The 15,471-nt window shown below is 35.4% G+C and overlaps 5 protein-coding genes across 6 annotated transcripts; 2 read left to right on the top strand and 3 right to left on the bottom strand.

Annotated features, from left to right (window-relative positions):
- Positions 1–3,762: 3,762 nt before the first annotated feature.
- LOC134791087 (uncharacterized) lies at positions 3,763–6,452 on the bottom strand. Its single transcript, XM_063762115.1, has 4 exons — positions 5,986–6,452; positions 4,812–4,962; positions 4,295–4,385; positions 3,763–4,100 (listed from the first exon to the last, which is right to left on the bottom strand). The coding sequence occupies exons 1-4, from the start codon at positions 6,178–6,180 to the stop codon at positions 4,061–4,063; spliced, it is 477 nt and encodes a 158-aa protein (XP_063618185.1). The 5' UTR covers positions 6,181–6,452; the 3' UTR covers positions 3,763–4,060.
- Positions 6,453–6,679: 227 nt separating this feature from the next.
- LOC134790534 (secretion-regulating guanine nucleotide exchange factor) lies at positions 6,680–8,353 on the top strand. The gene is made up of 3 exons (XM_063761357.1): positions 6,680–6,819; positions 6,894–7,749; positions 7,828–8,353. The coding sequence occupies exons 1-3, from the start codon at positions 6,802–6,804 to the stop codon at positions 8,100–8,102; spliced, it is 1,149 nt and encodes a 382-aa protein (XP_063617427.1). The 5' UTR covers positions 6,680–6,801; the 3' UTR covers positions 8,103–8,353.
- LOC134790535 (coiled-coil domain-containing protein 43) lies at positions 8,342–10,074 on the bottom strand. Its single transcript, XM_063761359.1, has 4 exons — positions 9,888–10,074; positions 9,578–9,799; positions 9,323–9,468; positions 8,342–9,090 (listed from the first exon to the last, which is right to left on the bottom strand). Exons 1-4 carry the CDS (start codon positions 10,050–10,052, stop codon positions 9,018–9,020), a joined length of 606 nt encoding a protein of 201 aa, XP_063617429.1. The 5' UTR covers positions 10,053–10,074; the 3' UTR covers positions 8,342–9,017.
- A 591-nt stretch (positions 10,075–10,665) lies between these two features.
- LOC134790574 (proteasome subunit alpha type-7-1) lies at positions 10,666–12,215 on the top strand. The gene is made up of 3 exons (XM_063761423.1): positions 10,666–10,873; positions 11,037–11,507; positions 11,975–12,215. The coding sequence occupies exons 1-3, from the start codon at positions 10,772–10,774 to the stop codon at positions 12,149–12,151; spliced, it is 750 nt and encodes a 249-aa protein (XP_063617493.1). The 5' UTR covers positions 10,666–10,771; the 3' UTR covers positions 12,152–12,215.
- LOC134790567 (uncharacterized) lies at positions 12,214–15,438 on the bottom strand. Of its 2 annotated transcripts, none has more exons than XM_063761416.1 (6): positions 15,020–15,438; positions 14,783–14,918; positions 13,865–13,960; positions 13,682–13,751; positions 12,760–13,015; positions 12,214–12,384 (listed from the first exon to the last, which is right to left on the bottom strand). In XM_063761416.1, the coding sequence occupies exons 1-6, from the start codon at positions 15,389–15,391 to the stop codon at positions 12,229–12,231; spliced, it is 1,086 nt and encodes a 361-aa protein (XP_063617486.1). In that variant the 5' UTR covers positions 15,392–15,438; the 3' UTR covers positions 12,214–12,228. The 2 variants fall into 2 exon arrangements, with proteins under 2 accessions (XP_063617486.1, XP_063617485.1); XM_063761415.1 differs by having other exon boundaries at positions 12,754–13,015; positions 15,020–15,435.
- Positions 15,439–15,471: the final 33 nt, after the last annotated feature.

Here is a 15,471-nt window from a genome sequence, read left to right as displayed (position 1 = left end):
AGTTAGAAGGTACTTACCTAACGCACATGTTCCGTGCTTACTTACGGATAGTATTACAATGATGTCTTAATTGTCCTTTAGGTAGCTTTAGAATGTGCCTGAGTGTCGTGTGCCTGCTATCTGCGAGCACTCTTCCAAGTACGCACGTTTCAGAAGCTAGCGTAATGGACATTTTTAAAGTTGCTGTCGACAAATTATAAGAATACTTTTCGCAAAAACAGAGTTTGTATGAACGATTCGTGTTTCGACTGATGCAACAAGAATTGTACTTTGGAAATTTCTAATCTAATCTATTCCTAATGATTCTAAATGTGATTTCAATGCGGAAAATTGAGCCTCCGCCGATCTAAAGGAAAATATTGAATCTAGGGGTTTCAGTTACAATAAACAAGTGATTATGGGAACAAATTTGATAAAATGTTAGGAGGCAACTGAAAGAGTTTTTGGGCAAACATAACAAACAGGTAGACAGGATTGCGATAATGGCGCCGCCTTCCCCCTAAAAGATAAAATGTGCCGGCATGTGATAAATGTGCCTACAAAGGCCAATTCAAAATGCAAAGCTGCACTAGGACTAAATGAGTACCGATAAAAGTCGACGGGCCGACTAAATTAAAGTCCAAAAATAAATAAATTACCTAAAGCCAATCAACTAATTTTAGTGCCAAAAGGACACAATAGTAATTCTATAAATTTACAATCAGGTCAAAGGTCAATTTAAGGTAAATAAATAGACGCTGGGTCCGTCACAATGCCACACATTGTGTAGGTATCTAAAGTAAATGCTGAAAAAATACAAAGTACCAATCAGTGACGATGCGTGAAACCTTGCACTCCCACTGCGCTACTTTATATATGACTTGTTCCTAATAATGAAAACATACACATACGAACATAGTAACCAAATCCGTAAAATGGACGGCCAAGCGATGGCGTCAATATCGGACAGTTACCCAGATAGAGATGAGTTTTAATTAAGTGTAATAAAAAGGCACGTTAGTGGGAAATTTATACTGTGTACGTATAAAAACGTAAGGACCAGACGTGATCTTGATTGCACCAAATTGCAGTTGCCTAGTTGAGGTTGAAACTAACAAAATCAAACAAACCTTGTAAATTGAGGTTGCAGATCGAGCCTCTATATTTGCAAGAGTATATTATCAAAGAGTTATTTACTTAAGTCGTTGTTTAATTATCGTACAGGTACTAAGTACCAAGTATGAACTAAAACCCAAAATGGCCTAGGGTTTTATTAAAGCAACGGAATAATAATAAAGTAAATCTTCGAACAATGTACTCGGTGAAACCGTGTTCATGGTAATGAAATTCCATTGGTTCCTTGTAAAATATACATAATTAGAGTTAAACAATATATGCCACCATCAAAATGAACATACACAGGTGCTAGTTTTGCTCTATAATATATCTGTAAGTAATTGAACCTAAGGGAAGCAAAATGTCTATAAAAAAATATTAATGTGACTGTAACCATGGTCAAATTAAGGCTGTGTATATTGTAGTCAAGGGCTACTGTAGACTATAGTCAAGGCTAAAATCAACTTCCAATTGTAAGCAGGGATTAAAGTTGTTTTCATAACATAAATAATATCATTCATTGTATAAGTAACATTAAGTTGCTAGATTAACAGTACAGTCGATATACCATACTTGAATATAATTGAGGTCAATACTGTATTCAGCAAGTATTATAATTAAAAAACGGTAATAAAATAATGTATCCAATGCAATTTATAATAATAACGGTCAAATATGTAGGTACCTACATCATTTTACCCGAGTAATAGAAATCTATTTGTATAGATCATGGTTTGCGTAAATAACATACCAGTACACAAGTAAAACTAAATAGGTTGTGATATCTGGTATGACTTTTTACCTTACTTAACATTGGACCATTTACGTATATTATAAATTGCATTATATCTATATATTATACTATATTACCTATCAAACAGCCAAGTAAAACTGAGGAAATCAGTTGTTGCCAATAAATAATGTACATGTACGAGATGTTATTGGAATATGTTACCTGTATGTTACAATTTTATTGGAAATTCACGAAATAGGTATTAATTGTGTGAAACGTGTACATAGCTTGAACGCTAATGAAAATACCTAGAAAAGTGTAAGCATCCAAAGAAAATATGTATCAATTAAGGTTAAACTCGTAAGATATTTAAACCTCGAGTTATTATCAATTTGAATAAAAGAAAGCAGACTCAAAATTCAAAACTGAAAAAAGGAGAAGGAAAGAGACTGATATTGTAAAAGTAAAACCATAATTGTATTAAAACACTTTATTACTCTAAACAAGTACATAACAATAAGAGAATAGAATAAATGTGTACAAAGGCGAACTCATCCCGTTCAAGGATCTCTTCCAGCTGACCGCTAAGCAACTGAGAGAGATACTAGGAATAGTGTAAATATTCCAAGGTTACATTGTTAAAAAATGTTTATTGTTGAACTGTTGAGAAATTAATATATCCACACCTCGCCGAGTTTCTTCCGCCGGTTCTTCTCGGGTCTGAGGTTAACGCTGTTTTCCGAACCGGTGGTAGTATGTCGGAATTAGAATCTAAATTAACCTAGCAGTTATAAGATAAACAGATGTGAGATGACTGAACTATTGTTGCATGGCTAACGCATAAAATAAAATAAATAAATCATTATAAAAAGGAAGAGATGTGACGTTTATACAATAAAAGTGCAATGCGAACTACCTGCAAGTCGACATTCTGTTGTCAACTGTCACGGCGTACAGGCGGGTCGCGGAGCACACCTGACTGACCAACTGAGTTTTATTTATCACCTTGTAATACAACAGAATCTAGACGTCACAGTGACAAGGGATAAAAACGCGACCGTGCTAAGCCGCCTGGACATATTATTTGTGAGTTAGACCTGTCATTCTAGGATTAGGTCGTCGCAGTCACCTAGCTATACCTAAGCGTTTAGAGGTTTAGAGGGCCAATCCGTTCATAACAGTTAGTTCAAAATGTAATAAGTGAGCGATGAGTGAGTGTCGATAGATATATCCACACGATTTCGATTGTTAGGGAAGTCCATATTGTTACTAAATGTATGTTTTATAATAGTTTATATTTATAATATGATATGGGTCCCTACTGTCACTATATATAAAAGACTTAATGTTAGCAAAAAAAATAGAATTGCGTCGAATGCCAAAGACAAAAGCAAAGTTTGCAGACGCGATGATTAATCACATACCTACGCCCAGATATAAGATTTATTACATGCTGGGTAAACCGAATAGGACAGCAAGCGGGCTATTCTGTTTTAACAATTTCATATATGGTTTTACTTTTCATGGTATTTTGATACGACCTTGGGTCAGCATGTGCCGCTGCACCAATCAGCGTAAACTGCTAACGTTGATTCAATCTGATTGGTGCTCACGAAATGGGATCAGATGTCGTCTATCCCATAAGCAGTATTCGCATCTCGCTCGCACTTATTGATGCGAGTGAGGTGCCTGATGACACGACTCAGTCATATCAAAATAGGTTCAAAACTATATCCTATTTGTTAAAACAGAATCGGCCCCAGGGAATTAAAACTACTGTTCGTCTATTTTATCGACTGAAATCTGCAGAAAACAAGGTTTATTGTAATTATTTCATTTTTAGTTCGTAATTTTAAATTACATCTATAAATTAAAATTACTTATTGAGTTTTTTACTTATTGAGTATATTATAACAAAATTATTATACACTGACAAACTTTCAACCACACTATAGCTGCGTAGTCAACCATAACAACTTCAGACAAACCAATACATTCACAATGAAAAATATTATTTGCTTCTCTGATCAAACCATATCAATACTTGAAGTAACATTGTATGTGTTAACTCAATTTATCTTAGCCTGAATATAACATCTACACACCACACACCTTACTAAGTCTTTTTACAAGAATATATTATAAAATTGTAGACCTAATAATTGGCCTTCATAACTAATATTGTGTGCAACAATACTAACATTTTCCAAATCACGCTGCAACTGGTTGAACTTATTTCTTTCTGGCTAATTCTTCTAACGCGCTGGCTATCCTGAAAGCATACAATATAAACTTTAGTTATCAATAATAAATCATGACCTATTTTGAAATAGTATGATTCATCCATCAAATATCAATGCATTTTTTTCTTCATGCAGGTACTAAATATTGTTTAAAACTATTATGTCTCACACATATGAGTTTATTTAGCTTTTCTACTGATCAATAAAAAAATTCATATATCACCTTGAAAGGACTTCTATCTTCTGGACCTTATATTCCCTTTCCACTTCCAACTTATCTCTTTCTATCCTCAGAATTTCTTCATCAAATGAAGCTGAAAACAGAGTTTTAACACTTACAATTTATTTTATAACAACATGTATATTTTTAATGTCAGCAAAATCAAGCTATAATTATTTTACAATTCAGTTTAGTATTATTCTTCATAATACGTAGTTTGATTCTTCAGTACATAATATTTTGCCTTGATATTGACAAAAAAAAGATTCAAGCCCTACACCCCAGCAGGGGGTAACAGGATGGAAAGAGAAGATTGACAAATGTATTTAACTAAAATCCAAATTTTGTGTAATAATGTATGAGCATAATATTTATTAAAACTAAATGAAACAAACATAATAAAACTTACTAAATACTTAACCTACCTATAGGTAAAAACTTTGGCCCGTAAGAGCTTGTATTTTGTTACCCATATTCAATTTAAGCATGTTAAAATTATTAAAAAAGAGAGAACAATTACCAAATCTTTTTTTTGGAGGCATGTAATCACCATCACTATTCTGACCATCACCATGTAAGTTATCTGAACTGGGTCCTACACTAGTATCACACAAGGAATGCTGCTGTTTCAGGGCCCGCTTCTTTGTGTTTGATTTCAGGTCTCTCCAGGTCTGAAAATGTTAAGGTTCTGATAGAGGCAAGGGAGATTCACAAGTGGGTAATCAACTTTTTCTTGTCACAAGTTGCCATGGTTATGGTCTCCTGGGTCACTCTTAAAATACAAGTTATTTCGTATTTAAATGAACCAAACTTGAATTTTTTGGTAGTTATAAGGCCTTTCCATAATGGGACATCTACTAAGCATGTTTGTAGAACATGGTACAGCAGCTCTTCTAAGAAACTATGCTACTATTGTCTCCTGGCTGATGGGACAGAATAACAACAAGAAATAGTTGATTGACCCATATGTATGTTTTAGCATTAATTATAATTAGCCTTTATTATTTACATAGCTTATCCTCTAGCCGCCCAAATATCAAAATGTGCCAAGTCAAAAATTTTGATTTGTTAAAATAAAGATTTGAATTAGAATGGAACGGGAGATCTTTTTATAGGCCTCTGGGCAGCTAGAGGATATCTTAATTTTTTTTTAGCATTAACCCTTCGTACCTATACCTTTGTCAAAAATTTGCTACTGAGTTAATAACCTTGAAACTGTTAATTACAGTCCAAATTGTGTGGTACATATATGGGACAAGGCATACAAAAGGGTTATGTATAGGTTGACCAATATCAAGAAATTTAACAAAAAATAATTAAATAAGTCCAAATACAGGACGGTGACACATGTTTAAATCAGGTAATATAATTAACAGTGCTGGTTTGAATAAAACAAGGAGAAACGGGAATATGGTTCTATTTTCTTAGAGGTCTTCTACCTTTTTGTGTCAAATAATTTGGTGTTTTTATATATGCACAGTACATATATGCCAAAATTTTACAAAATAATTATCTAAAACCAGTCTGTCTGATAGTAAGGAATGCAAACCAGTAAAAAATTGTATAGAAATTACCAGTAAACCTGCAAATAACCGGTAGTTATTCATCTAAATGATTACTAGTTGCATTCCCTATCTGGCAGAGTATTATAACAAGGAGAAAAATAACAAGGTATATCAGTGATCAAACTATACCTGTTTCCATTTTTCCGTAGATTTAATAGCGCCGCCCATAGAATTAAGCATTGAAGTGAGGTCTCGCCACTGAGCCTCTATGTCCTCTCGCTCAAGCCCTGAACTCATGCCCTTGGCCACTTCTGAATGTTCTTGCATGTAGTCCATCAGTGCTGACACTTGAGCAGCGGTGGCATGCCTCTTTGTAGTATCCATTTCTCTTAATAACGGCTTATTATGTAAATAAATGTCTAGATCATCTACAAGTCCACTTAAAAACGACAGCCGGATTGTCGGTCGGTGCTGATTGTTGATATGGTCCAATTATTGTAGTCTGGTTTTAGTAGACCCTGCACTTTATTTACCAGATTATTACAGGACGTACGTCGTTTAGTGTCTACATGATGTGTTAGTGTACTTTTTATCTAATAATTGTAAAAAAATACTGCAAAACACACTCTTTTTTTTATCAATCAAGCAAAAATCGTTTTTTTTTTTCTTTTGTCGTCCATAAACATGTCAAATTATATGGTAACTGGTAACTACGAGATACTCGGAAGTTGACGAATACTCATACAAAATCAAGTTAGCCAATATTACAACTGTTTAATCGACAGCAAAATTAATTGAGTCAATAAAAATATGAGCAAAATACATCTGCCTTTTGTCAATGTCAAATCATAAAATGATGTGAGATGTCATAATAATATTCATTTTATCAAATTGCAAAATAACTTTAGTGTCTTAACTAAATAAAATATTAATAAATGTATGAACCTGAGAAGTGCAATTGGTGACTAAATCCATTATTTATCTTTCAGTTCTCAGTCATTGAACATGTCACTTTGGTCATGGGTAAGAAGAAACCCTTTTTTTAATAAGTCCGATTATATTTTTATCAGATTCTAATAATTTGTTTTATTTTACAGGGTGCCAACTCCCACGGTCAATTAAGCATCGGTGAGACTAATGAACAAGTTAAAACTCCTACAAAAGTAGTATATGAATGTTGTAACAGTCATGGAGTGCAACAAGTTGCTTGTGGAGGTGGTCATAGTCTTCTGCTAGACAAAGACGGTAAACTGTTTTCTTGTGGCTGGAATATAAAATTGCAACTTGGAAAGGAAAATGAAACTGAAATGTTTGAGAGGGTATGGAAATTAAGTGGTATTAAATTCACTAACATTGTATGCGGCTGGGACTTCAGTTGTGCTGTAACTGATGATAATTTCCTGTTTGTATGGGGCTCAAATAGTAATGGGCAACTAGGGTTACCAAAAGAACACTTTACAGATATAGTGAAACCCATTAGGTTACAAGTTAATGCATGTTCCGTGTCCATGGGATTGAGGCACACAGCTATTGTCAACTCCAAGGGTGAAGTGTGGATCACAGGATGTGGGAAACATGGACAACTTGGTTTAGGTGAAGAAACTTTACAATCTGATAGATTTCAAAATGTTCAAAAAGTTGGAAAAATTACTCACATTGCGTGCGGACAAAACCATACAGCTGCATGGTGTACAGAAGAAAAAGCTTTATATGTTTGGGGGGACAATAAGCATGGACAACTGCTGCTCAGTCCTGAGAAGTATAAAAAAATATACACTCCACAAAAAATTGATATTGATGTGAAACAAGGGATTAGGAAACTTCTAAGTGGCTGGACTAACATGTTACTGTGGCTTGAGAATGGAACATTACTTTGCTGGGGACGGAACAGTTATGGACAACTAGGGACTGAGCAGCCTTTTGTGGGAAAAATTGTTAAAGTCAACTTACCAGGTCAGTTTTCAGAAAACATTGCCTACTATCTAAAAACATACCTAAGTTAAGATTTTCATTGTTTACTTCTTGTTTCAGATAACAGAGTGGTCCAAGATGTAGTGCTAGGATCAGAACATACAATCTGTTTGGCTACAGACAACACCCTGTGGGCGTGGGGTTGGAATGAACATGCCAACACAGGCACCGACTCAGGGGAACATGTGTTTCAGCCGACACAGGTCCTTTTAAATATGAATCCTAGTGAAAAAATCACACAGATTTATGCTGGGGGAGCCCACAATTTCATATACATTGAAGATACTAAACAAGAAATGGAACAAGTAACTGAAAAATCAGTAGATTGTGATTAAAGTTCTATAAGAACTTACAGAAACTGTCTAGTCATAGGAACTTTACAAACTAGTATTTCTTGTTTCGATTTTATTGGTGCTAAACCAGTTTAAAACCACATACACATACAATTATAGGTATCAGAAATAACATAGCATAATTCGTAAGATGAAAATGAAATGTTAGTTGTAAAATATTATCCTTTTTGCCTTGAAATAAATTTTTATATTATTTTTACTGTACGACAATAAATAATACATTGTTTACGAAATGCAATTTTTATTACAAAATATTACACATGTTTTATTATTGTATATATATAATAAATAACAACTACATTAAGAATAATGAAAACACTACAATCCAATTATTTTATTCTTTTTCACTATTACAATACAAAGGCAAAATACTGTAAGTTACAAAAAAACTGGTTCATCTATCAACATATGAAGCATTTAGATTAATAGGTCTCATCATACAAATAATATAAAATTCATGGCTTAATACAAACTCTTGACAGGAAATAAAAATCATTTACCAAAATGGTAATCTTTGCATATGCAAGTTGAAGCATTTTTCAATGTCAATTGATGCTAATCATAATCAACTTTTATACAAACATTTTCTGAGTTTTCATAAATGCAATTTGGTAAGTCTTTGCAATATGAATCATACTTTTTACAAGAACAAAATGTCTTGGAATTATTATTGTAAAATACAAAGTGAACATGTAAGAGACACTACTACAATGTACTAACACTATTTATTTTGTTGAGTGCTTGTTGGTTGAACTAATAACAATAAAGTTACAAATACTTTGACAAATTCATGAAGTCAGGTAAAAGATAATTCCAAGACATTCCAATATCTAGTAGCTTTATCTATTACTATGTAATTTGGAGCACCCTAACAACACTCTGTAGACTAAGAAGTTGCTACCTCTTCCTCTCTCCCTTTTGTGTTTTGCGCTTTTCCTTCTTTTCTTCCTTTAGTTGTTTTTGCTTTTCTCTGAAAACAATGTGATAAATTCAGTATTAATGTTCTTAAATGCGTACTGAAAGGGTTACTACAAGTTCTTGGAGAAAGTTACTAAAAGCTGTCACATGCTAAACAGCAACTTTAATTTAGCAGAAAGACCCGATACTAAGTATGGTTAATTTATGCGTTAAATTAATTGCGGTGGTGAAAATGTTAAGAGGTTTCTAGAGGTTTCAAGAATTCCGAAAACTGTAAAACTCACCTATCCTCTTTATCCTTTTCTTTCTTACGCTGTGCCTCAAGCCGTGCTTGTTCCCGGCGCTCCCTGGCAGCAGCTGCTACATCCAAAGCATTGGTGTTCTTAACTAGGTCAGGACTCTCAGTTTCTTCCACATTCTCTGCATCAGCCTGAAAAAAAATACAAATTAATAACGTTTATCATTTATAAGTATAAGTATTTATAAGTGCAATTTTACATAATAATGATTTATAATATCAGATATACATTGCCACCTACCTCATTATCTGATAGCTGGCTATACTGCGATAATATGGCTTCCCGAATCTTTTTCTCTTCATCTGTGTATTCTCGTCGCGTGGTAGTGGCGAGGGACTGAGATTCCAACATCTTTGTTAACTGAATGTCTACATCAGTCGCTGATTTGGGAGCTTCTTCCAAAGGGCGACTTGATTCCCATTTTTCTAATATTTCAGTGACATGGATTGATATATCATGCTCCTGTAGATTACATCAGAATATAATTGAGACAATTATTTCATTAAAATAGCTGAAATAACCCTCACGAAGTTGAAAGTCCACGACTTACCACAATTTCAGACAGAAGACCCTCTAAAGCATCTCTTTTTTCGTCAATGGTATCTTCGCCTTCTAAAATTCCTGATATATAAGATCCAAACACACCTTCATCGGTTTTTAATGATTTTAATTTATCATTTAACCACGGCTCAAAGTCGGTTACCGCTGCCGCCATATTGACTAAATGTCAATGTGTCAATTTTCAACATAAAAAAAAAACTGGATATCACAATTTATTTCAACGTACTTTAACAATGTCTTGAACAGCTAGAAACCATTTGAAATATAAAGCCCCCTCCAGACTATGCGCGTGAATCGCGGGCGAAATTCGCAGACAGCGATATCGACTCCACACTCGCGTTCGCGCCTTCGCCCGCGATTCACGCGCATAGTCTGGAGGGGGCTTAATAGTCGTAACCCCGGCTACACACGTAACTATAAATCGTAGCGATTAAACTGTGCAGTCCGAACTGCGCAGTTTTATCGTGTGTATGACAAATCGTTACGATAATCGACAACGATTATCGTAACGATTGCACAGTTTAATCGCTACGATTTATCGTTACGTATGTAGCCGGCATAACACACTACCGCACCGCACCGCAACCTTGGCGCAGTGTGTTACGACTTTAATACAGGGTTTTTTAAAACTAAAAATATAATTTATTTCTTAAAATTATTTAATTGTGTCTTACAAGGCATTATTCGATTAATTATTAATCCTTCATGTATTTACTTGTAACTGAAAAAAAACCTCTTTAAGTAAAATAATTCTGAACGCCTATCATTACTTGTCAAAAAAGCTTGCTTCGAATTTCTCGTTGTCATCTTCGTTCGCATTACGGTGTTGAAGGTTTTGTCATTAAAACACTATTATATTTGTTATTACTTAAAATGTCGGCTAGATACGACCGGGCTATTACTGTATTTTCGCCGGACGGCCATCTATTACAAGTAGAATATGCGCAGGAAGCTGTTCGCAAGGGATCTACTGCAGTACGTATAGCCTGTATATTGGTTGCTTGATGCCTCTTAATATTCTTATAATCTTATTGTTCTACTAATTTATAATATTACAGTGTCTAGTCTTATTTCTTAATCGTTATCGACTTAAAGTAACTTAAGTTTGTATAAGAATCTATTTGTCCATAATTTTTAGGTTGGTGTTAGAGGTACCGATGTAGTAGTCCTGGGTGTTGAAAAGAAATCTGTTGCGAAACTGCAAGAAGAAAGGACTGTAAGAAAAATATGCTTACTTGATGATCATGTTGTCATGGCTTTTGCTGGATTGACTGCTGATGCTCGCATCCTCATAAATCGGGCTCAAATAGAATGCCAGTCTCACAAACTGACTGTTGAAGATCCTGTGACATTAGAGTACATCACAAGATACATTGCTGGCCTTAAACAAAAGTACACTCAGAGTAATGGTCGTAGACCTTTCGGAATTTCTTGTCTGATTGGTGGCTTTGATTATGATGGAAAACCGCACTTATTCCAAACAGAACCATCTGGTATTTTCTATGAGTGGAAGGCGAATGCAACAGGACGATCTGCAAAGACTGTACGGGAGTTCTTAGAGAAAAACTACAACAATGATGACGTTGCCAATGAGAAAGGTGCTGTAAAGGTAATAATCTTCTTTTATTACAATATAGGTCTAAATAACACCTTATAATCATCTAAAAACCACACAATCTGCAAAAATTCCATATTAAATATTAAATTTAATAAATAATCATAAAATCCTCCTCCTTGCGTCATAATCCTCAGTAATCCCTTTTGAATCACCTTCTCTCTCACTATCTCTCTCCATCTCTTAACATAAAATAGATCTATGAAATAACATGCAACACTTATTGACTGTCTTAGCAATACAGTTTTTTTGCAATTGACTATATCAGTTAACCCTTTACCAGGCTGATAATGTTAGTTTGAAGTGCCACATGTGGGAAATATATATCCCTTAGCCTGGTAAAGGGTTAAAGTAGTTAAACCACTTGACATTGCTTAATAAAGTCATATGTTGTTTAAAATTCTGGTTCTGTTATTAAGGTGCTAAAGTAACATACTCTTAATTGTATTGTACTCTTTCAGCTTGCTATCCGGGCTCTTTTGGAGGTCGTGCAGTCTGGCCAGAAGAACCTAGAGATTGCTGTAATGAGACGTGGACAACCTATTCAGATGCTGGATGCAGATACCATCAACTCATATGTATCAGTCATTGAAAAAGAAAAGGAGGAGGAAGCTGAAAAGAAGAAGCAGAAGAAGTAATAGGAAAAAGCATTTTTTTCTTACTATATTTTATTGGTTTCTAAGTAAATATATTTGAAAATAATGAATTGTCTCAATTAAGAGTTAAGTAAATCTATAGTTCTTGAGATCTGGGAGTAGAATTCCTTCATATCAGATCCGCATTCAGGACCAGAGCTCTTGTTGCTAATTATGTCATTAAACATTTGATCCCACTCTCCATGATAATGGTGGTTTGGGTCATCACTATCTTTCTGAAATTGAAAAACCACAATTACTTAATTATAAGGACCACCATATTTTGCATTTGGGTGTATTGGCTAAGTTGATTTCTGTATTTTTTGTACCATAAACTTGCGCAACATTGCAAGTTTTTTGTGATTGTGATTTTCTATCAAACACCTGTCTACATCCAATACCTAATAATGGGAAAGTAGATATTGACGACCATACCTCAAAGTTTATTGTACTCCTATTCTATATTTTTCAAAGATGAATATCACGTAGAATAAAATCAAACAACAACTTACAGCTAAAATAACATGATCAATTGATCAGATTAGTATAGAATTCGATGTGAACAAAAAAAAATAGTAAGCAATTAGGAATTTTGTAGTAATTACCTCCACATCATCAATTGGGTCATTGCCAATTGATGGCAGCACGCAGTTTAAGGAATTTAAGTCATTCTCGTTTTCCACTCCTTTTTTAATGTCATTGTTAATATTAAATTCTGCAAGCAACTCCACACCAGAGTCTTCACATGGTCCTTGATCGTCGAGATCTGGCATGGATAAGAATTGGTTCGGGAAGTTATCATTGTCGCGTTGAGAATGTGCACCATGATTACCATGAAACACTATCAAGCTCTCTTCACTAACATCTCTGAAATTAGAAATATTTTTAATTACATTTTTTAGAAATAAAAACATTTGCCATGTTTTTGAAGTCCTTTTTTTATTACCAATCTGGAAAATAAGCATATGTTAGTTTCCGCAGCTACAGGCACAGAAGAAATAATAGTACTACCGTACTGAAGGACACTTCCTACAAACCCGAACTTTGACATTGATTCAGGGTCGAATCATGCTATACCTTTCTAATATATGGCACTATCCCTTTCGGCTATTTAGGGTTGTTGTTCAAGTGATTATCTTATCTGTGGTCGTGCACGCACAAGGAAGTCAAGTGGTGCCCACCCTAATAATTGCTCGGAGCAATGCTGAGCCGAACGGAGCCGAGTTCGACCGAAGTCAGGAGCGTCTCCCCACTGCTACAGATATGTCACATGCGCGTTGTCGACACCACAACCCCATAATGTAATCACTTGATAGATTCTCAGGAGGGAGTTCATTTTACAGACCGAAAGTTCGGGGGAGGAATCTCCTACATTGACTTGGGATTATGCGGTTATGCAAAAAGGCATTTGGCGAATGCGCTATTCTTTTCGTTTTACATCGCGCGACATAACATTCCTTCTCTTAGTTTTTTGTAAAAACCGTTTAGAATAGAATAGGACGAAAAAAGGTTAAAAGACTAAAAAGCACTTACTCGTAATTATCATTACTTCCCGTCTCAATGGTACTTGCTCTCACATCCTCCGGTTCTGGCTCCTCATTAGCTAAGTCATGAAAAGGATGGGTTAGATACAGGAAAGGAAATTAAGGTTAATAAGGAACAAAATGGAAAGGACAGTCAAGGAAATCGTAACAAAGGAAAAGCGGATGGAGAGACCTGATGTAGAGGGTTCTTCAACCATAGTGTTTTCGGTGTTGAGCCAGTCGAACTCGATGTTTTCCTCGCCTTCAGGGTATCCTTCTGCGCCGTCATCTGGAAGATGTTTTAGTAAGTCAAAAAGAAATTACAATGGTCCTTTTTCCGATATATCATGACTCGTCATGGGTGGAAGCCCAATGCGGTGCGTGAGTAACTAATTATAGTACATTACGATACAAGTGCGAAAAGTAGGAAATTCGCAACTAGTGGCGATAAATCGTCACGAATTACCTTTTCGCGCGCGTATTGTACAACGTTTTACAGTACATATGGTCCTTTAAATTATATGGTCCTACTTTACCGCCCTAGGGCGGGATTAAGGACAATACGTGCCTATGTGATGCCTTAATTTAAATATGCACTGTAAAACGTTGTACAATACACGTGCGAAAAGGTAATTCGCAACTCGTGTCGATTTAAAATAGGTACTCCCTTCGGTCGTGTTTCAATTTATCGCCACTCGTTGCGAATTTCCTACATTTCGCACTTGTATCGTAATGTACCTACTATTGCGATAGGAATCATGCTGTCTAATCATTTGCAGAAAAACGCCTTCCTAGATTTAACGAAAAGTAGCGGGCATATCATATACCTAGTCAATTTAACCTACGCCAATTCTCGGCTTTCTTGAATATCATGGCTCCTCTACACGAATGGCCAACGCCGGCCAATCCAAGGGACGTAGCCATGCGGTAGACTGAGATAGCAATATCACTTGCTCCCTCTAACGCATAAATGCGTCCCTTGGATTGGCCGGCGTTGGCCATTCGTGTAGAGGAGCCATCAGAGGTGGCCTACCTCAGGAAGGCAACGCAGAGGCAGAGGTAGCACTATGAATAATTGATGATAGATACCTAACATTGAAATGAGTCTTACCGCTGGAGCCGAAATTGAAGTTTGGAGAGTGCTGTATGAACAAGTCCTGGGCCGCTTTTTTAAGGGCTAGGCGTAAGCCGCGGCGAGCTTTTTGTAATGGGGTCAGTATGGTTTGATCTGCATAACTGTTAGGGCTCTGAAAATATTTGCAGTTCTTGTTAATTCATGCAAGGTACATTCTGATAAATCGAAAAAATAAACAGTGTTGGAATTAAGGGATGGGAGAATGAAATTTACCTTAGGCTTGAAACTTTTCTTCATAGTCAAAGCTTTCCTTGTTATTTTATTTAATAACTCAGGCATCCCAAGTTGAAAATAATCATGTACATATTCATGCATGTAAGGATTACTCGAGTTACACAGCGGATCTTGGAGATGAGAAGTTACCTTTCTAAACCCATACAAATTTAACTGCCTGACAAAACTCGAGATATTCGTGGTTTTGAATACCGAGTGGTCGCATTGTAAATAATTATGCAAAACTCTGTAATTTAATAAAATCGTCCGTCCTGTTCCTCCCCATAAAATTGCATCTGTATGTAAATTAAGTAAATACCATAGCTTTTGCGGAAATCGCATTTGAAAAATTACACTTTTATCATCTTGCATTTTGTTATTATATTATACTCTACGGCCTACGCTACGCGCTTCGAATCTAAATCCTATAAATTATGTTTAACTCACGTTTA

This window comes from Cydia splendana, chromosome 5 (assembly GCF_910591565.1).
Source record: "Cydia splendana chromosome 5, ilCydSple1.2, whole genome shotgun sequence".
Taxonomy (NCBI): domain Eukaryota; kingdom Metazoa; phylum Arthropoda; class Insecta; order Lepidoptera; family Tortricidae; genus Cydia; species Cydia splendana.
Note: the sequence above shows the minus strand (reverse complement) of the source record. Positions and strands in the feature narration are given on the sequence as shown.

Coding starts and splice junctions, on each gene's coding strand:
- LOC134791087 (XM_063762115.1), bottom strand. CDS start 6,180: ATGGATACTACAAAGAGGCATGCCACCGCTGCTCAAGTGTCAGCACTG. Junction 4,963..5,985: donor CTACGGAAAAATGGAAACAG/GTATAGTTTGAT, acceptor TAACATTTTCAG/ACCTGGAGAGACCTGAAATC. Junction 4,101..4,294: donor AAGATAGAAGTCCTTTCAAG/GTGATATATGAA, acceptor GTATGCTTTCAG/GATAGCCAGCGCGTTAGAAG.
- LOC134790534 (XM_063761357.1), top strand. Junction 7,750..7,827: donor TGTTAAAGTCAACTTACCAG/GTCAGTTTTCAG, acceptor TTCTTGTTTCAG/ATAACAGAGTGGTCCAAGAT.
- LOC134790535 (XM_063761359.1), bottom strand. CDS start 10,052: ATGGCGGCAGCGGTAACCGACTTTGAGCCGTGGTTAAATGATAAATTA. Junction 9,469..9,577: donor GCCAGCTATCAGATAATGAG/GTAGGTGGCAAT, acceptor ATTTTTTTTCAG/GCTGATGCAGAGAATGTGGA. Junction 9,091..9,322: donor GAAAAGGATAAAGAGGATAG/GTGAGTTTTACA, acceptor CATTGTTTTCAG/AGAAAAGCAAAAACAACTAA.
- LOC134790574 (XM_063761423.1), top strand. CDS start 10,772: ATGTCGGCTAGATACGACCGGGCTATTACTGTATTTTCGCCGGACGGC. Junction 10,874..11,036: donor TTCGCAAGGGATCTACTGCA/GTACGTATAGCC, acceptor CATAATTTTTAG/GTTGGTGTTAGAGGTACCGA. Junction 11,508..11,974: donor ATGAGAAAGGTGCTGTAAAG/GTAATAATCTTC, acceptor GTACTCTTTCAG/CTTGCTATCCGGGCTCTTTT.
- LOC134790567 (XM_063761415.1), bottom strand. CDS start 15,391: ATGCAAGATGATAAAAGTGTAATTTTTCAAATGCGATTTCCGCAAAAG. Junction 14,919..15,019: donor AGAAAAGTTTCAAGCCTAAG/GTAAATTTCATT, acceptor AAATATTTTCAG/AGCCCTAACAGTTATGCAGA. Junction 13,752..13,864: donor TGAAGAACCCTCTACATCAG/GTCTCTCCATCC, acceptor TTCATGACTTAG/CTAATGAGGAGCCAGAACCG.